We start from the raw sequence: 21830 nt of genomic DNA, 5'->3' as shown, positions 1-21830 counted from the left end.
ATTGGTATCTACAATCTAGGATATGTTTCAATGCACCCAGCAGGATTTAACTATCATTACAGAGATTATAAGTGAATGGTCCTATTATACACCGTACACTTGTATAACCAATGCATACTATAACACTGTACTTCTTCTACATGTACTACTTCTACTACTACTACTACTACTGCTGCTACTACTAATGATAACAATGATAATGATAATAATAGTAATGGTAATAATAATGATACTAGTAATAACAACAATAATTGATAATAATCTTTAGCATTTATAGAAAGAGCTAAACTTACGAAGATTGACCGTCATGTTTTGTACGTTTACAATAATTTACTGTGCATCCTACATTGTAGCCTGTTATTGTGCTTCACTATAATATATTTGTTGTACATTCCTTCAATGAGAAATATGAAAATAAATTTGATTTAGTTTAATTAGAATATAATAATAATAATAATAATAATAATAATAATAATAATAATGATAATAATGATAATAATAATAATAACAATAATAAGAATGATAATAAAAATGTGTTATTTATCCAGGGTGGCCTCTTCAGTGTTGTCACTGCTCTACCAGAGGGTCCTGCCATTATTAGCACCCAAATGTTGCCAGATACCCATTCATCATGTTCATACATCTGAGGTAGAGTGGGACATAGAGTAAAAATATTTTGTTCGAGGACGTAAAAAATATGTGTAAGCACTGGGCGGGTCTCGGGTCCTCCGATTGGGAGTCGAGATTCGTATATCCACTACTGTATGCCAAAGCGCCCCCGCTGGATTACTTAAATGACATGAAAATCATATACATCTGTAATGGTAGCAATACAACCAAGATACTTACAGAACTCCTGTATAATAGCGCTCTTACAAGGAGTGAACTTGTGTAACAGCGCTTCACAAAATGCTGGAATGAAACTTACATTAATTGTGTCGAGAAAATAACGGAAAAAATGCAAAATAGAAGATACACTTAACTGATCAATCATTAATTGAATAGGAAAGTCTTCCACGATTTTGAAACTCTGCTATAGAGATGGTGCTCCTCAGGTAGGGCCTACATCGGAGGAGCTGATTCCATAGGCGTGATGGACAGCAACCGATAAGTTCTTACAATGTTCTTGTAATCTGGTCCGTCTTTTTAGGATTGTTAAAGGGAACAGTGATTTAAAAAAAGATGTTCGAGTTACCACATTTGATGCATTTTAATTAGGCATACATGTACAATACATGTACAATTGTACTTTGTATGGAGGTTAGTTGTTTAGAAAAAAAACCTTCCATATAAAAAAAAAAAATCGCGATAAAGCCTACCTGTACAACTTACGATAGGAGTTATCAATATTTTTCTCAATAAACCATAACCGTAGACGGCTTATTCTATAAACAATCTTATTAAAACTACAATGTATTGTTCACATTTTGTATGTTTAGCAATATCTATCATTGATTATACTGTTTAATATTTTTGCTTTGGTTGTTTCCATCGCTAACTCATATATTTTAGAACTATTTTGAAGCACTATGAAGCTGGGTTTTCCTTTTTTTCTGCAAATGCCAAAATTATGCCTTTAATATCAACAGTCACCTTTACCATCACTACAGCAAGCACAGGCTTTAATGAACCAGACTACCGATATATTCCGTTGGATAAAGTCGGTCGTAATGATACTAGTAATACAACATGACATGAAAGTCTTCCCCCCCCCCCACACCTTCACAGTAGGCCTACAGCTGTATAACTTGTATAATGCAATGAAACCAAATTAAACTTCATAAACTGTCTGCAGTACACACGCACTACAATGCACGTCTTCTTTCGTCATGCATGCAGGGATTTCTCGATAACTCTGGATTATGATGGATTTTGTGTAATCTGTAATTTACAGTGAGCTCTTTTAAGCCTACCTTTCTTATGTAGCTTACAGTACTGTAGGTCCATTATTGTTCCTGTAACGTTACTGTTGGTAATGACAGTGTTAAGCAGCAATGAAATATTCTTACTCCCAATTTCTGCATACATACACGTACACCGTTGTAGTTTTTTCATAGTGTTATAATGATAATGTTAGGCATTTCTCTGAATTCCTCTTTTTCTTGCAAAGATCCGATCCCGTGAACTGGTGAAAAACAATAGGATTGCCGAGTGCCCAATCAGACAAAAATGGAAATACTTCCTCATGCCTCCCCACTTGTTTTGACCTGCTACACCACTCTGCATTGCCCTAACATTGTTAGCTTATACACACGGATGCACACACTCACACAAATTCACATGACAAATGTTAGGATTATGAGTGGGGCCCATGAGGAAGTCTTGCCAAAAAGGAATTATAAAGTACATATTTAATGATTGCTCGCAACTCTTCCACCTTGTGGTAGACTGGTATAGACTTGTAAGTCAAAGTAATGAGCGGGTCATGCCAGTTAGACAAAATATGATAAGGATTAATAATATAGATCTCATCTTAAATCACCCTCTCAACATCACTTAGTACAGTATTTAAACCAAATATGAATTTCACGCGTGATGAAACACATACAATGTGCAATGTACGTGTACATTGTGTCTCTTGCTAACTTACTGCAATGTAGGACGTCGACATACCTCCTCATTCCATTGATTTTACACGAGTCACATTTTGGCATTTCCATTTCCATTGCCATTGCCAAGAATTAAGAAAAGATCACTCACATCCACACGCGCGTGCGCGCACACACACACAGCACACACTCTAACACCGGCGAAAAAACAGATAAATGAAATTTTGATATTGTTTGACATTTTCTTTTAAAAGCTGATGCGTGAACGGAGGAAAATTCACCATGAGGCGAAGTCGCACAAAGCATACACTTGTATATTAATAGACACCTACTGTCCAAAATGTCATGCAGTAGAAAAAAATGCCTGAGCGTGTGTTGCTTTCCTTTTTCCTCCACATTCAGCTACTTCTCGCCTCTTACAGCGGGCGCCATCAAATTTTTCGTAGGTATCTTCATCTGTTTTAAAGGCACCGTGTTTCATTAAAAGGAAGGTTACAGCAGGATGTTCCGCTGGTATACACACAGCGAAACTGGGTTGGGAAAGGCCAGTGGACCAAAACACTATGAACATATTGTAATAATGGCAACAGTAACGCGAGGCATACTAATTACAATGCAGAAAGTTGTGTTTGCTAGACGTTGCCTTGTTTAATTTCATTAATCCATCTGTAGTTAATTCTGACCCCTTCGGTAATACTAATTTTTCTGCATTTGCTGAACCAACATGTGAAAGAGTTCCTTATGTCCCCCCCCCCCCACTACCTAACTACCCACTAACCCCATGTATACCCACTAACCTTTGTTTAGTTTATTATTATCCCCCACTAATTTGCACAAAATAAATAAATTACTTTTTTTTTTTACTAATGATAAACTAAATAAAGGTTAGTGGGTAGTGGGGTTAGTGGGTATTAGGTAGTGGGGGGGGGGGGGGGGGGGGGGACATAAGGTACTCTTTCCAAGTCCGGACCGGGCTATCTCACTCACTTTTCTGCTCGATTTCATCATGGCGATAAAATCTCCACTCCCTGTTTTCCAGGCAAGGCTATGGCATCTGTTCACGGCACGGTGTAAGATCAGACAGCACACAACAACAAATGCAAGTAAAATCGGACGTGAAGACATACATGTAAAACTTCAACTTCCTTCAAACAGTCAAACTCTTCCGATGTATCCAGGTAATTCCAGATATCTTCATTTGTTTGTAGACACGATACTATCGCATTTGTACTTCTTCAAGTTTGAGAACATCAAGTGTAGCTTATATTCATAGGGTCAGTCGCTGATAGCCAGTAAACTCGTTGTGGGAATATTTCCAGTAATTCTCATCGCCAGAATCCGATCCTCTGCATTGCACGGTTTTTCAGGAGGATGCTGATGCTAACGAGCTATCCAAAATGTAAGCGAGGAGCCGAGAAAATTATTATCCATACAGTAGATGATGTCCAACGAACGCGTCATCGCCTTGCCATTTTCTGTCCTCTCGACGAGTCCAAGCGGCAGTCGATGACGAGCTGGGATAGAATTCCGTCAGCAGCAAGTTATAAAAGCGAGGGCGACAGGCGCTTCCTACAATCACGGCAGATTAAACATAACACGGTGTGTGTATTTGCTTCTCAATGTGCGCACAGGCCAGTGTGTTTTTAATGTCGCCCAGCCGCAAAGGCAGACGTCAGCGCGCGGGAAAAGCGATGCTGTGTCCGGCTGTGGTGAAATCCAACAGGTTGTTTGTGTACATTGTACAAGTACACCGGTGATTACAATGTCCACGTATGTGATGATGTCAAGTTGTGAAAAAAACAACAACACCACAACAACTGAAATATATCACGTCAATTCCAACATCAAAATTGTTCCTGCTTCTCCTCATCCCAACCTCTCCATCTGATAGTCACACGCGGCGTCGCCAATCAGCAGTTAATAAAATGGAACATGCAAGTTTAAATGCCGGTCATAGATTTAGAAATCACGTCGTACTTCATAAATTTCAAATCTCGGAGCGATTTAATCGAGAGAGTGAAGACGAATGGTGAGAATGTAATGACGAATTGCTAGCACCGCCTCAAACTTGCACAAGGGTGATGTACTCTCATCTTGTTACACCAGGCATCTTGTTCCGTCGCGATTCCCTTCCACTCCTCTTGATGTGTCTTATTAAGTTAAAACGTCGAACCCGCCACGAGACTAGCGGCCACAGCCAGCTGATGAAATAACGAGGTTACACTGACAGCAAGAACCTGCTGTGGCACGCATTATGCATGACCAAAGCCTCAGCCTCGGCGTCTCAATTGCGTCTTGCCCGACGCAACCGGATACAATAAATCCCCCAACTACACGCCACACGTAGTTTTCATGTGCCTAAGCCTTCACACGTTTGCTGTACGTAGGTAGTATCTCAGGCCGGCGCTCCAATTTTTCTCTACTCGCCTTCTGTGTAAATTGCCTTTTGGGAATCTGTATTTACTGTACTTCATAGTTAGCTTAGTGTAATGTTGACATTAAGCCCTCGGTCGTATGGTGCTTGTCCAAACTGACTAACTCCTATTGAAAGGGGTCTGCACACTGTGTAGATCATCACATGCATCATGAAAGCCCATCTCTGCATTGGGTTGATTGCGGTTTTCATCAGCTGGTCAAAGAAACCATGTACTTTAAGAAGGAAGAAAGCTTTTCACCTGCCTTTCAATGGATGTATAAGAGACAATGGTTCCTGAGCTAAGGCACCAAACCGTGAAATTCACCCACACACACCCACACACACACACACACACACACACGACAAAGCTTGATTTAATTGACACACCAAGCAGGTAGACTTATACTTAGTGGAAAAAGAAACAAATCACAACTAACGTATACAAAACTTATACATGGCTTCCTACAAGTAGAGATTTTTTCCACTTCATGTCACAGTAAAGTTGGTAAAACCATAACGAACATGGACGTTTAGGTGTCATCTCCCCCCCCCTACACACACACACGAACACACACACACACACACACACACACACACACACACACACACACACCATGAATTAAGCATGGAACAAAGAATGTCACGATATCATGAATACGCATGAATGTAATCAATTACCAATCATCCCTTGTATTTACTACAACAATACTCTTCAGATCATTGTAGAAAATTGTATTTTTGGAAAATGAAAAAAGAAAATTGAAATTGATTTAATGAAACCAAATTGAATTCCCTTATGGGTGTCATTGAATAGCATGCTACTATTACCGTTCCCAATTAGGCTTCCTTTTCACCTGCCTCGGCTTCGTGGAAGTCCTACAAGGTCAATGACAGCGCCATGACACTAGATTGATCAGCATTTTGGTCGCCAGTGCGAACACACATTTTCGCTGTGGAACGTAATAGGCCTACACACACTGTACTCTCCCCATATACAATCACACACACACACACACACACACACACACACACACGCACACAAAATATCGCTCATAAGTTTGTATACAGTAAAATATGGCTACACGCACGCGCACACACACACACACACACACACTCACACACACACACACACAACTACTGTCCATAACTCCTATTCTTCAGTTACCACACCTCATTATGTTCCCTTTCACTTCAGACCCACGCTTTCACCTTCACTAACCCCAGTCACGCCCCCGGCCTTCGGGAACAAAATAGTCCCGGTTGGATTGCCACATTGTTGTACCTCTCTATATACCCGACGAACGCTTCGACCTGACGTCTGGCTCAACAATAACAACAAGCTGAGCTAACTGAGCTGAGCTGAGCTGGGCGGGAATGTCGTAGAAAATAGGCTGACTCGCAAAGAACGTCTACAGTGATAATGACCTCATAGGGATAACATGTGAATATTCCTTTTCCACCTTAAATATCTGTATAAAAGAATTGGATCAGTATGTAATAATGATAACAATGATAATGATGATAATAATAATGATAATAATAATAATAATAACGATAGTAATAATAATGATAATAATAATAACGATAGTAGTAGTAATAATAATAATAATAATAATAATAATAATAATAATAACAATAACAATGATAATTGCATTTATATTGCGCCTCATACTGGCGTTTCTAAGCGCACTTGTGCTATTCATACAAAAGATTAGAAGACTAGAAAACTAGAAAACACAATAACATTAACAAAACCAGCATATTAACAGTAACAAAGGGAAAAAGAAAAAATACATATGATGCAATGATACAATAATTAATAACTGACTGTATGCGCCTCCAGAAAACAAAACAAACAAACAAAAAAAAAAAACGTATCAGGGGGAATTTCAATATCAGGTTGCGTGAAGCTGAAAAAAAAACCCACATCCAATTTAAGCATTTAAAGGGACATTCCGGACGATTTTCATAATTTCACATCATGTAGTACATAAATCAATAGTTCCATGTATAGATTCGTGGAATTTGTTGTGGTCCTTGAGCAGAGAAACCAATAAATTGCAAATCTTAAACAAATTACACTGAACAGTGTTGATGACATCAGAGCCTCATATATTTCAAAAATGTAGCAGTGCAATTCCATTACAATACCACCTGCTCAATAACTTCACCTGTTAAGAATGTATGCATGCCTTCTTCTTCTGTACTGCTTCCTTGAGCCCCAACTCATGCATTCTTATGGTGAGGCTGCCATGTCATCATCTTTGTTCATTGCAATTTGTTATAAATTTTGAAAACATTCTCATTCCTCATCCCAATCACTATAAATTCTGAAACTCTGTATTCAGTTTAATTGATTTATAGTTGTTCAAATGTAAAAGTCTGAAAATCATCCGGAGGTCCCCTTTAAGACTTCTACAAATTGAGTCAAATCAAATACTGAGTAAACAAATGAGGTACAGACAACGATGAACTTAGAAATTATACAAGAGACAGTGTTTTCACGATACCGCTCTAAGCTATGGTCGCGACCCCACAGGCAATCCTCTGTTTGACCTTGAAGAACGTCCAATTCACGCTTTTGCTCACAAACTTGGCAATTTACCTTGCTGATGGAACAAAAAGTCAGCTTTATAGTGATCCAAAATAATATGAGTTAGGGATAGAAACAACCAATGCAAAAATTTGATTCAGTACAGTTTATTTTAAGTATTGTTATATATACAGAATGTGAACGATAGTTATAAAAAATGTTCCTAAACTAAACCGTCTGCAGTTATGGTTTAGTGAGAAAAATAGTGATATCTCCATATATTTAAGGCTTTATTTCGAAATGTTTACATATGTGACAAGGATGATTTGTAATACAACTGACCTACACATAATTTTATGCATCAATTGTGATATCTCGAACATTTTTTTTTAAATCACCGCTCCCAATGGTAAACAGTACCTTTAAATACAATTCGCAAAACCTTACAGACCATCGTAAATAAGTTCATAGAATTCTGCGATGATTTCAAGCCAAGAATGATTTTTCTTATCATTCTAATTTTTTATTTTTATTATCATAAATTTTTATATTTCACATACAATCACAAATCTTAGTGCAGTCATTTATGCATTTCATGAAAATTAATCTTCATCCGATGATATGAATTTGCTTTTGACGCCAAGCTTGCGCCGCGAATATCCAAAGACCTCAATGGATTCAAGACGCATGGATTTTTTCAGCAAAAAGACGTCAATACTATTGATAATTACATACTTGTGAATGTAAGATAATAAATTCGATCCACAGAATAATCGCGCACTATAGACGGTGTTATGTGGTCTCACTATACCACATTCGTTTATTTCCAAATCGATTGTTTCAGTAATTGCGGCTGACCATAATTATTTTTGAAGGTTTTGATAATTTGTGTTGTCTAATCTTTAGTCTTTGCATTTACGAAAGCATGCGAAATACACGATTTCAAAATACAACACCGATCCCTGCAAAATCACTCTTTCTCAGTCACTCAGGATGATTATTGTGCACACGCAAATAGCAATCAGACGATTACTATAGTTTATTGATCAGGATGCTGACCCTAATTATTTTGCCATTACTCGTATCACTGAAAAGCCAAAGAAATGATCAAATCATTCTCTGTCCTCCGTCACTTTTTGAAGGACTGACTCAAGGGTGCTAATGGAGCGTCATTTTGACAAGTGCACGTACTGAAATATTAATTTCCTAGCATTTGAGAAGGAATGCAGCACTCATACTTAATATACACGCATAACACTGATGGTGATACTTACACACACCCTCACACGTACATTGATAACGGGTACATGACCGAAATCTTTTTGGTTTTTATAATGGTGGTGACTTAAAGGACAAGTTCACCTTCATAGACATGTGGGTTAAGTGAATGCAGCAATATCAGTATAACACATCAATGAGAGTTTGAGGAAAATCGGACATTCCGTTAAAAAGTTATGAATTTTTGAAGTTTCTGCTCAGTCACGGCTGGATGAGAAGACTACTATAGCTTGTGATGTCATATGAGTACAACTATATAAAGAAAATATAAAGAAAATTCAAGATATTCTCACTTTTCTCACATACTAAAAGAACACTCGACTTCTCTCTTTCAGAAGTCAGGGGGAATAATATTACCCCTAACATATGTCAGTAACAAGTCGAAGAATAATGTGCACTTTATTCAAAAAGTCAAGTTTTGTGAAATTCTCTTTTTATTTTCCTTGTATCGTTGTACGGATGTGACATCATACACTGTAGCAGTCTTCTCCTCCAGCAGTGACTGCACAGATATTTTAAAAATTCATAACTTTTGAATGGATTGTCGGATTTTCCCCAAACTTTCACTGATGTGTTCTACTAATATTGTTGCCTTCACTCAATCCACATGTATATGTGACCCGCTACAACAAAATGATCCTAAAGTCGGGCGAGGTCGATTATTTGAAAATTGCATGACACAATTCCCTAATCTTTCTGCTTTAAATTGATACATAACACGTCTTATAAAAATAATCGGCTGCGGAGATAGCGATGTTTAAAAGAGAGCATGTCAAGATGTCTGGGAAATCACTGTTTCGAGAAAAGCGCCCTAAAAGTTCTCCTTGCGACGCAATCACAATCAAGAGACACGCAAGTCAGTATTCACCTCCGGACAATAGAAGTTAAGCCCTAGCAACCCCCGAAATGCTTATTCAAACACAGCGTCGGCGGTCTCCTCACCGACCAATCAGTGACCAGGATGTCAGGAGAAGCGGCTAGGCATAGCGCAACCCGCCCGCACGCACCAGTCGACTGGGCAGTGTGCGAGCTTCACGCTTCGGTTAGCGGCAAGCAGCAAACTGACCAATGAGATCACTCTGGTCGTTGTTAGGGGCGGAGTCTATGTGTGGCGCTCAATCCAAATGTTCGATCAGTTTCTGCTTCGTTGAAACGCCAAAAAAACATGGCCCAGAAAAATGCTATTTTTTGGTCTTTCCTTTCATCATTTTGCTTCAAAATTTCGACAGATGATAGAAGACATGTCAGACTCTGATAATATGTCAAATTCAGAAAATCGTAAGTTTTGACCAATTTTGATGCTCTAACTTCAAACTTGATTTTCACGGCTTCGACCGTGCGCGACTTTAGGACCATTTTGTTGTAGCGGGTCACATATGAAGGTGAACTTGTTCTTTAATACGGAGTGCTCCACAAGACTCCAGAGTGTCTGAAAACGTGACTTAAACTGTATTATGAATGAGTTCACTGCTGGTGACCCATGCTGACATTAAAAGGTTCGGCAGTTGGCGAGTAATTGAACAAGGATGAGAGTGGCTGTTACGTAATGCTATCATGTCGACAACCAAAGAGTATGATGCTCCTTTATACCAATTTTCTAATCACTTAACTCGTAAATAGCAAACCGACGTTAAAAAAACGGTCCTTCAATATAACATGGCATATAAGGTTTATCTTAGAGCGTTGTGCCAATTCATTTGCGCCAGGGAACGTAATGCAACGTAAGTGTTGCCCCATTCAATTCATTTATATACCCGTCGACTATCGAAGATACAGCGACGAGATATCCCATCCATGATCTGAATTAATGTGTAGCCTCTACTGAAGGACACCTTTCAGTCCCGGTATATCAATCTTTCGGGAGGGCTAATTACTATACGTAATATGCGAAATACATCGAATGTGCCTTCGCATGCTGTAATACAGTATGTCAGTAACACGCCAAAGGAATACTTGCGTTTACTCTTTACAGAAAAAAAATGACGATTTTGGGAAATCATTTTAACATACTCGTCATATTTTAGCCACTGTGATTTGACTTTTGCAGACTTTCTTCTTTATTTTTAGAGCGGGCTCAAACTGAGGCAACCCAAATGTAGACACATTCATAACATTAAACTGATAGACTTTTCCAATCCATTTTATGTAGTGTTCCACTTATTTTACACCTATGCGGAAGCAACGTTATAATTCTCAGCATTTTTTTTTTTTTGGGGGGGGGGGGAGCTTTAACAAATGGTAAAAAAAAACGCAAGAAAAAAAAATCTGCTCTTTCATCTTCCTGGGTTGTTAGACATCATTAACGGCATTATTTACCATTTGTAGATGAAACAAAAACCCAGCTTTAGTGCTTAAAAATAGTTCTGAAATCTGAATTTATAGGGATAGAAACAACAAACGAGCAAGTGTTAATCAGTATAAAGAATATTAAGTTTAAAAAATTGGAACTATAGTTATACCGTTCGAATGAACCGTCTACAGTAAAAAATGGTTTATTGAGAAAAATAGTGATATATCCTTGTATTAATGCCCGCTTTATTGCCAAATGTATAGGATGTTTAGTAATACAATTGACATACACAGTGATGCAGTAAATGCGACAGCTCGAACATTTTTTTTTTCTAATCACAGTTCCCAGTGGTAAAAGACACCTTTAATCTGAGTGTGTGTGTTTGCTGAAGCGGAACGACCAAGCCACTCAAGACCAACTAGAAGAACCCCTTTGCGTCAAGACAGATTAACAATAGTGGTGCAGAGAACCTTGATTGATTACTTGGACCATTTTCCAAAAACAGTGAACAACAGAGCTATTCATGCAAGAACGGCGTTGTCTAGATTCTCCGCTCACTTCCGTGTGAACATTGAAAATGGTCTCTTAATCAATTTTCTCCTCTTTTTTTTTATCTTACTGTCTTACGTACATATCGATCAGAGGTAAGCAATCTTTTGATGCTCTTATTAAAAAATGTGATTTTTTTTTTATTACAGTATACCAAAATCCGGTCCAACATAGAGCGAGAAATTCTGGTATTAAGAATTCATGCATACTTTCTTTTCTTTTGATTTTATGCAAGGTCACGATTTCATCACACAGAAGAGCAACTCTGAGAAATTAAAGTCGTGGACGACAGCCCTCTGAAATAAACATCAACATATTCAGTGACATTCACTGTGCTCAAAATATTTTACCAAACACTTATTAGTTGGAGTTTTTAGATTTCTTTACCCACAGACAAACGGTTCAGTTTTCATTCTTCTTGTGAATATGGATGCTTAAAAACCGTTTGCACGCAGGGGTTTGCGTAACGTGAGCAAATGTTAAGGTCACTATAGGTACAACCTTTCTTTTGAAAGTGGATAAAAGTATGATACTCCACTTTGTAAGGCAATAAACCCCTGCCCATTGACCATACAATAGGTGGGTCTTCATCAGCTCGAGCTTGAAGAATAGCTCACTTATGGCATGTATGGGGATCAAAGAAATAAGCCCGAAGTCAGCTGAAATGTGCAATCGCGTCTTCACCAGCTCGAGCTTCAGTCACGGTCAGGTTTAGATAAGCTCGATGCTGGCGCCGCGAACACACTCCGACCTGACTGCCTACGTTCCTGCATGGTGCGCAACGCATGCAGTGCCGATGTTTGAGCTCGAGCTGATGAAGACGCGTTAAGATTAGCGCGCTATTTTGCAAATTAGCTGGCTATTCTGCAAATAAGTCCAAAATATCTTTCGCTTATTTTCCAATCGGAATAGCTCGCTATTTCGGTCTTCATTGCAAAATCATCAGGCTATTTTCTGATCGGGCTAATTCTTTGGATCAGAAATAGCGGGCTATTCTTCAAGCTCGAGCTGATGAAGATGAAGATGATGTGCAAGTATGGTCTCGGCAGTAAAATGAACTTGAAAGGTCCTTGCGATCTAATTGGTGTTATCTATTGATTTCTGAACATATTTTCATGAAGTATTTAGTGATTTGGTTTTTTTTTTAACAGACCAAAAGGCATCAATAGAGGTCAACATATGGATTGCAGGGCTTATATTGATCGGGGTGTGCATGCCAATCGTATTTGACCAGGTGTTCAATGCACTTGATTCAGACTAAGCAAACGCTATTAAAGGGAAAGGGCGCTGTAAGGTTTCAATTCCGAAAGCAAAGGGCGTTTCAAAGGGACACGAGTTCAATATATACAGCATGGTTACAGCTCGTTATTCCGAAGGTTCGTTATTCCGAAGGTTCATTTTTCCGAATTTCATTTTCGGATTAACGAATCTTCGGAATAATGAACCTTCGGAATAACGCCACAAATGTTCGGATAATCGAACCCTTTTTCATTTTCGGATTAACGAACCCATAGGGAATTTGTATTTTTCGGATTAACGACCCTTCGGAATAACGAACCTTCGGAATAGCGAACCTTCGGAATATCGAACAGCACCCTACAGCATTACAGCAGAAAGCTCTTTAGAACGCATCCGTCTACAGCTACTGCATCCTTTATACAGGCAGCAGGACAAGCGACATAGCTTTACTTGTATAGTTTTCGTTTTCTGTTTATAGGCTTTACAGCTCTGTTCAAACTGGATTGCCTCAAGAAAAATGTGGCATGAACCAAGGTAGCGTCTTTGTTTTAAACTTTTAGGAGATTGTTTATCTGACACACATGGAGATGTAAAGTTGTTTCATTTGAACGCTGACTATAAATGCACGTCTTTTAATATAGGTCAGTATAAGTCTAAATGACTTAAGATCCGTACCTGCCTTATGTTTTCTTTCAACCATTATTCAATTCTAGAAATTCTAGAAATTATTTTCTAAATTAATTTCAATACACTTTTACAGAATGTATTTATCATTTCTACTATATACTCAATTGTAATGTTACATTCTTATTTGATATTCTATAAAAGTTGTCAATCTCCAAGTATCAGAATCACTTCATTGTATTTTCTGTCATGTTGCGTGATAGTCGTAAAGTATCAAGGTAATAACACACCTATACGTAACCCCCTCACCTCGGTACCATTGAAGCGTTTTCTTTGGGTGATTACAGAATTATACAGATATTCTCATAGAAGTGAAATTGACACACACACTTTTCACGAAGTCCCTAGAGTAATAGATAGAAACGTAGATCAATGAATAAAACAAAAAGGATATTTTCAGGAATAACCTTGCTGTATAACTTAATACACATAGCTTTTTGCACATCATTAAACACACATTCACTTTTAAGATAACTATTCAAAAACATCTTGTCACAATATTCTTTCCTTATCGTATGTTACACGCAAACTGGGAGTATAATGCAATAAGTTACGTCGCATACACGGCAGAGATAGTATTAAGAAGTTCTCATTCGCTGCCGTACTTAATGACACTTTAACGACTTTTATTTCCTTATTGATATGTACCATTCTGCTCTAATTTCACTGATATGTTACTGTCACTTCCAGTCAACATTTTGTTTGAAATCCTTAACAGGACTATTGATAAAAAAGCAAAGATAGTCGTACTGTTGTAACATATTGTCTGTGTACCTTATATTCTTTTACATTCCTTCTTTTTCAACCTTATACCTTTTATTCCATTTCACTTCTGCTTAAGGTTGATAGAACATGATTATTTAAGTTGTGGTATGAAACATTCAATCATTACGTTGCCTATTCGTCTCTGAATATATGACTGGTTTGGGTAATCATATGTCTGGCGCTATAATATTGGGGATTATTCTTTTCTCCCGGTCCATAATATTATCATACACGCGATTTCTTCTCTCTTTCTCTCTATCTTTCGCTTTCGAAATGAACCGTTTTCTGGCAGAACCTGGGAGTGGAGAGGGGGGGGGGGGGACACAATCATAAACACATGCACATCAGACACACACACACTCACACACACACACACACACACACACACACACACACACACACACACACACATGTCATTATTAAACAATGCCAGCCATCACACGTTTTGTGTTTGCTACTGAGTGGTATTTTCATGACACCTGTTCCCCTTTTGCAATAATTCTGACAGCTTTTGCCCATAACCGCCCAGCTCCCGACCCTATACTTGTCTACCGTTGTCTGTAAGCATTACCCCGTGTCTACTCCCGGATGAGGCGACACAGAAATCTAATCCAGTACAACGTGTTTATATACCTACTCCCCATTGAAATGCAAATGATACTGGCGCTTTTATCTGGTAAGACGTTGATTCATCATTACAGACCTATACACGGGCATGGCAAGGCTGAGTTGACAATAGAGATTTGCCCTCTCAAAAGGTTCCCTGTACGAAATTTTTCTTCCTTGTTCCGTTGTTACCCATTATTCTTTGACATGATAACTTCCCTGCTTTCTTTCATTAAAGCTGAATTTCCAAGAGAATGGTTCAAAGCGTACTTCTTTGGTGATCAAAATGCATAACAAGAGGAACCCGTACTCAGGTGATTGATAATAATTGTCTTGATATAAACGATGCCATTGATACAATAACAAAAATAGCGCAAGTCTGTATAAGTTAATACAAATGTAGTTCTTTTTGCCGCTTGTTTGGTCTATCCATTTGGCTAATGATTTTTAGTTCTTAATTCAAGAAACAAAGTAAAACTTTGTGTTAGATAATCATCCGTCATTCATGGTCTTTTATAAATATAGATTTTAATCCATTGTTATTTGACTTGTATCTTACATTTATTTTTGTCATCATAAGTCTGTTTTTCTTTGCCGCAGGTACAATCGCTTGATCGGTCTGTGGAATATACTGTGCGAAAAAAAAAAGTTCAAAAGAAGGAATCAGGATGAATGTCCTCCCGGGGATGTGCTGCGACCAGTCTTGAGCCGGGGATGACAAACAGGTTAAAGAAAGTTTGAGATCGTATCCAACAATGGAGATAATCTTTTGAGGACGATGAACGTTGTAACGGCTGAGAACACCAGCACTAAATTTCGGGTGGTACACAAAGTTATTAGCTCTTATGTATAAAAACACATTGATAATCCACGATATATATATATATATATATATATATATATATTTCCCTGACATCATAAAGACAATTCAGCGTATTTCCATAAAACCTGCCTTTTGAAGTTTGCGACAATTTCTTAATCAATGATTTTTGTATGAAATTCGAACTCTTGTTTAATGAACTAATTCGTTGCTTGTAATTTGGATCGAACATAACCACACCCAGACACTAGCCCACAATTATCAATACTTATACCCAGAACAACAACAACATAAAGACTGTAGTCTTCTTTTTTTCAAATATTGTGGTATGCAAGAATATGGACCACGATGATTGAAATAGATTCTGACACGTACCTTTAGTTTCTTGAAACGCCTCTCGATAATTTCCGGTTTGGGCTGAGGCCGGATATCTATGGAAACAAATACCAGACAAGTAAAAGTGTGTGTATTTCAGTGTTATTTGTATATATATATATATATTCATCTGGTCTTCTTTAAGAACACGGTAGTCATATCCAGAGCCACAGAGTCTTATGTAATATCGAACCCTTAGTTAAACATTTTGTAAAGTGTGTAATTAAGAAACATAATATGAAACAGATACTGAATAATAGACCCATGAAAGCATAAAACTACAACAACAAGAAAAAGGAAAAACAAGTGATGACATGACATTACATTTAACCATAGGTAGTTATAAGACGTAGACCCTGTAATGCCCATTCTTTCTCAAAAAATAGGTGTTTTTTGTATGCGTGTTTTTTTTTTTTTTTTTTTTTTACAGAATGCAATTCTTCAAGTTTGATGCTTTCATTTTTTATGTTTTGATACGAAATGAAAATGCTGATTTATTTGTTCAACATCCGATATTTACATTTTCTATATGATTTTATACAACTGTGTAAGAATTATCTCGGGTTTGCTTTGAGGACAATAGATATAACTGAAAGTGAATAATGGATCATTTCTCTTGTCTTGTCTGTGATTTTTCTCCTTTTTCCCCCCGTAGATTATCCGATGCGTTCATAGTAAGTGCATTTAAATCTATGCTCGCTTGAATGAGGAAAATCTGGCCATGTGGTGCTGGAATTTCGATCAATAACCAATATGTCGTGTTTGTATGGGGACACGTGTGTCTGTGGCCCTGATATGGATGATTAGTTACAATACGTTATTACGAGGGTTCGTTAATACGTTATTACGAGGGTTCGTTAATCCGAAGGTGAAATGAAGTTCATCATTCCAAGGGTTCGTTCATCAGAAAATTAAATAGGCTTCGTTATTCCAAGGGCTCGTTAATCCCAAACTGAAATCAAGTTTGCTATTCCTAAGGCTCGACAAGGCAAAAATGATAATATACAGTTTGTAATTCCGAGGATTCGTTCTCTTCATTTTCGAATTAACATGATTAACGACTCTTTCGAATTATCCAACCATACGTCATTTTCGGATTTACGAATCTTCGGAATAACATCCAAATGTTCGGATTGACGAACCCTTTCTCCTTTTCAAATTCTCGAACATTTAAGTATAAGGGAATTTATGTATTTCGAAAGAACGAATCATCAGAATGATGAGCCTTATTTCATTTTCACATTAACGAACCTTCGGAATAACGAACATCACCCAATAGAAATCTGTTGTTGGTTGAGCTGGTGTTAGTTGTTGCTTGCGTGAACCTTTGTTAAATGTGATTTGTATGTTTACGGGCAAAGATCTTTGATCATTTGCTCTTTGATCGACAGAAAAATTACACCACAGCGCGTTATGCTGCATGTTTTAATCTTATATGACTACAGTAAGACTGCCACTAATCAAGCTGATAATGCTCTCTAACTATTCATGATGCGATTTACGGTGATGTATCCCTCAATGCAATAACAAAAATATTCTCATCCGAATCAGTGTGAGGTATGTGTTGTAAGATTTTCCAGAGCTTTGACAATTCATTAAAAGGTAATAATTGGGATCCATCTAAGATTCATTATGTCGTTAATCGGGATACAACGGAATTTGTACCACACAAACCTTTGCCTTCTGCATGTAAGGACTGTACATCTCATGTTTATCCGGGCTATGGAGGGGAGTGGGGCACTGACTTTAACCCAATAAAGCCCAAGCTATTTTGACACCTTTCAGGCCCAAGGGGGGGGGGGGGGGGGAGGGGGCGGGCATATTGTGCCCCCTATATAACTTCTTTGTTATATGACATATAACCGTCATATTTGGCACATTGGTAGAGAAACTCGTACTCTACATGACCAAACATTTGAAATGTTTCAAGGTCACTCATTGAAGACGCTTTTTGCAAAAATATAAAGAAATACATAGGAAATATGCTAAAATCATGTTTTTCTTTATATTTCTGTATCCCCTGCATATATGTTTTTATTCTGTATCAATCATTTTCATATTTGACACAAAGGAAAAGAAAGTCAACCTCCACTATATGCTATGGTTGAAATTTTTCAATGTCAACACGAGGAGGCGCTATTCATTACAATATAAAGAAATATAATGAGACCTATGATGTATTGCTTGGGATAGGTACAATTTCATATTTCCATGATATTGGAACTTTGAGTTTGAAGATTGATAATATGATAAACAAATGATATTACAGGGAAAGCCTGTGTGAAAATGACACAAAATAAAAGGGTAGTCTTTGGAAAATGCTGTATTTTCGATTATTTTTGTTATATCTATTGTTTGATGCCTATGTCATACACAAGTAAAAATAAAGGAAATAATAAGAATACGATTTCAGGGTAATTCATAACCATTTGTTTACTTCAAATTTTGGTTCTTTAGCAAATTACAGTCAAGAAAACCCACATTTCATTCATTTTTATTTTGTTAACTGAAATTGAAACAGAAAAACATGCAAAAGCTGACTGACATGGTTATCAGTTTACGGTTGCCATGGCAACCAACAATATCAGACATAGCTAAATTATATATCAAAATGTTTGCAATAGGATTTGAGGAACAGTCACAAAAGATGGTTGTAATCAAATAAAGGGTGTAGGAGTGGGAAATGAAAATATGGTGAGAGGGGCACAATGTACCCCCTTGAACTCTCGGGTTAAGGTGGCTAACGGTGTGAGCCCCAAGACACCCATGTATTTTTGGCCCTACGATGAAAAATATGAACTTCCTAATTACTAAAACTGGTACGGCAAATTGTCAATCAACCGTTGAGGCATCTCCTTTGGTTTATATCCCACCCTAGGAAATACGCTCAAAGACAGACTGATGGAATATGTCCTCTTTCTCCTCCCCCTCCTCCTCGTCCTCCTCCTCGTTCAGCTAATCAGGAAGTATATTGTATGTATAGTTCACCTCCCGGTACATTTCCTCCGATGATTTTCCAGTCAGTACAGAGTGAACATGACAAGGATGAAAGGGTTACGGTCCCGAACCGATAGTTAAGCTGTACTGGAATCACTCGAAGCAAAACGGTTGGGTAGCAATATATAATTCGTATTGAATCAGTGGTAATTATTTCTATATACCTCTTAGATTGGATTTTAGTCGATGCTCAGCATCCACTATGCATTGTCCTCTTTAAACTAGCAATGAACAGGTTTGAAATTTAAAGCTCAGTGCTGCTTGCCTAAGAGACGTCACGTAACTGTTTAGGCTGCCATTATAAAAAGCATGTCAAGCACTCACATTGGTAAAACCGATGGTACCACACTACAGGGGCAGGCCTTTGTGCCCCTTAGATTCCGCCTTCAAACTCACCTGGCGGGGGCGCCAAGTTTGCAAATAGTCACGTTTTAAAACTGAAGGTTTGGTCCAGCTGCGGTCCAGCACAGAGTCTCCAGACGTCCACACAGAGTAGCGGCCTTCCCCGTCCAACACGCCATGTGTAGGCCGATGCAGCCGACAAGGAATACTATTATGGCTGTCGCAGAGGCTTTGAGATCCTTCTGTAGTATTTACTAAACACGGAATTCTAGCCCTATTTTGACAAGCCTACGGTGATGTGCAAATTGTTCTGTGGGTGCGGGGCGCACTTTGTCACGGAGTGATGTCTGATGACAATCTACAAAAAACGTCACCCATGCACAAAAAGAGTTTAAACAGACAGACCATTCACACGGGTCTTCCATTCTGTATAGCCAGTTATTTCCATGCTTGATAGAGCAGCTAGGTGAAGTAAATATCACGACGTCGGCTCTGAACACTATTTGGCCGTGGACCAAAACGTGGAACGACGAGAAGACTACTAAATACCTTGTTGAATTGCCGAGGAGCAGGACGGTATAGAAAGGATTAAAAAAAAGAGGTAAAAAAAACCCCACCTCTACAGACATGTGATTGATAATCGCAGTTGCGAATGCGGGAAATCGGATCACGGAAACAACAATGGTGTCTGTGAATTTGATGGAATTATAGATTAAACGAAATAAAATAGAAATATCAAGACAGAGGGGAAAAACACGAGAGGGAAAGGGAAAGAGGCGGGGAGACAGAAAAGGAGGGGTAGAAAGGGGAGGGAGAGAGTGAATGAGAAAAACGAGAGAGGAAGAAAGTAAGACATGATTCCTTATTTTACAAGTATTAAAGCGTTTGAGTCAGGGATTACAGCGAATACCTTCGACACAGCCCTGGAGGAAATTTAAGCGGGGTGGTGCGCACGGACTCGACAGCTGAGCATGGGTATAGAGCTCCACCGCCGGACTTCAGTAGCTCCATGCTGCGAGGGTGAGTTTAGGAGGTTTGTGCCCGCCTTGCAAATTCGCAAACTCATCCCAGGAGTGCTCAGTTTAATCTGGGAGATGGAAATCTCTATGCCTCTCTGGGGCCTGTCTTATAAAGACTTGTGATAGAAATCAATCACAAGTTTCTTGTGCGCTGCAATGCAAGTTGCGATCGATTTGAGGACTTGTGATTGATTCGAAGTCTTTATAAGACGGGGCCCTGTTTCGGTCTTTTGAAAATGCCTACCAAAACTAGGGTATCATTTAAGCCCTTGTTACACTTTGCCGGATATAGGCCCACCGTAAAAGAAACGGGCGAGATTTTGCTCATCCGTTGTTCAAATTGTCAATCCGGTAGGCAAAGATCAAATAATCATTTTCCGTTTTAGACGCACATTGGGCGATTGTACAGGACAGTGGAACGCGCGAAAACACATGAGAAATGAATAAGAACAGCATGCCCAAAGGACAGAACGCTCGAGGAACAAATGGGCGACGCATTAGACGTACATCGAACGTCAGAGAACCGTGCGTCGTGTTTGATGTGCTGTACATAGCCGTTCCTTCCGTTCCATTTCTTTCAGCAACTGATTCTACAAGAGGCCTAGCGGATGGAAACGCGTGGAAACGACAGAGTACAGTACAGATACAGGAGATAACGTACAACTATAATTCTGACAAGGGTCAAATCGCGCTATCCGTCTCTTGGCGAGGAAAAAAAACCTTGTGCATGTACACAATTTTCTGGTCGCTCTGATGCAAATCACCGAAAGATAAACTTCCATCCAAAGAATAAAAAGGACATTAAACGCATTTTAAAAGGAACGTTTTAAAATGAGTCCTTTTACCATTCCATGTATTTAGTAGGAATGGCTACCTTCACAAACGCTCACGCATGTGTGTGTGTACGTGTGCGTGTGTATGTGTGCGTGTGTGTGTGTGGGTGTGTGTGTTGTGTGTGGACTATAAAGTAATCAAGAAGTATATATTAAAGTAGTCAACATACAAACCGTCCATCAAAAGAGAATTGTTAGTGTAAAGATTTTGGTTAATCAAATTTATTCCAGGATCGACGAGCATATTAACATTTTGTGAACAACAACAACAAACACTTTTTGCTCCTATTATAGCAACAAGAGTATCATCAAATTGTGTGATGGACAATTGATGGACCATTGATGACTTTTAAATACGCGATATTTACAGTAAGCTCTTACATTTTGGTCCTTATAACAATAAAATCGTGGGTGTACCCAATACACCTGCTAGGTCAACATACCGCTTGAAGTTTCTACCCATAGCATTGAATTTAACATTGGGTTAGCATCAATCATTCGCTGACACTGATGTAATGGCTTTTAATCAGCATGA

General features: G+C 38.4%; 1 protein-coding gene across 7 annotated transcripts in view; it reads right to left on the bottom strand.

The window, feature by feature from the left end:
• LOC139710325 (formin-like protein 3) overlaps positions 1-21830 on the bottom strand; it is a 68105-nt gene that overhangs the window by 35114 nt on the left and 11161 nt on the right. The window contains exons 1-3 of one of the 7 annotated variants that reach the window (XM_071622248.1): positions 21183-21269; positions 19426-21063; positions 16105-16160 (exon numbers count right to left, since the gene is read on the bottom strand). Coding sequence is in view for 2 of the 7 variants with exons in the window: in XM_071622243.1 (XP_071478344.1) it covers positions 3537-3674 (138 nt within the window). In the remaining 5 variants the exon portion in view is untranslated. Of the gene's footprint in view, positions 1-3536; positions 4128-16104; positions 16161-19425; positions 21270-21830 lie in introns of those variants that run through there. The other 6 variants (XM_071622246.1, XM_071622250.1, XM_071622249.1 and 3 more) reach the window with 6 other exon arrangements.

This window comes from Diadema antillarum, unplaced genomic scaffold, assembly GCF_040938485.1.
Source record: "Diadema antillarum isolate AM-2024a unplaced genomic scaffold, OU_Dant_1.0 seq00001521_RagTag, whole genome shotgun sequence".
Lineage (NCBI taxonomy): Eukaryota > Metazoa > Echinodermata > Echinoidea > Diadematoida > Diadematidae > Diadema > Diadema antillarum.
Note: the sequence above shows the minus strand (reverse complement) of the source record. Positions and strands in the feature narration are given on the sequence as shown.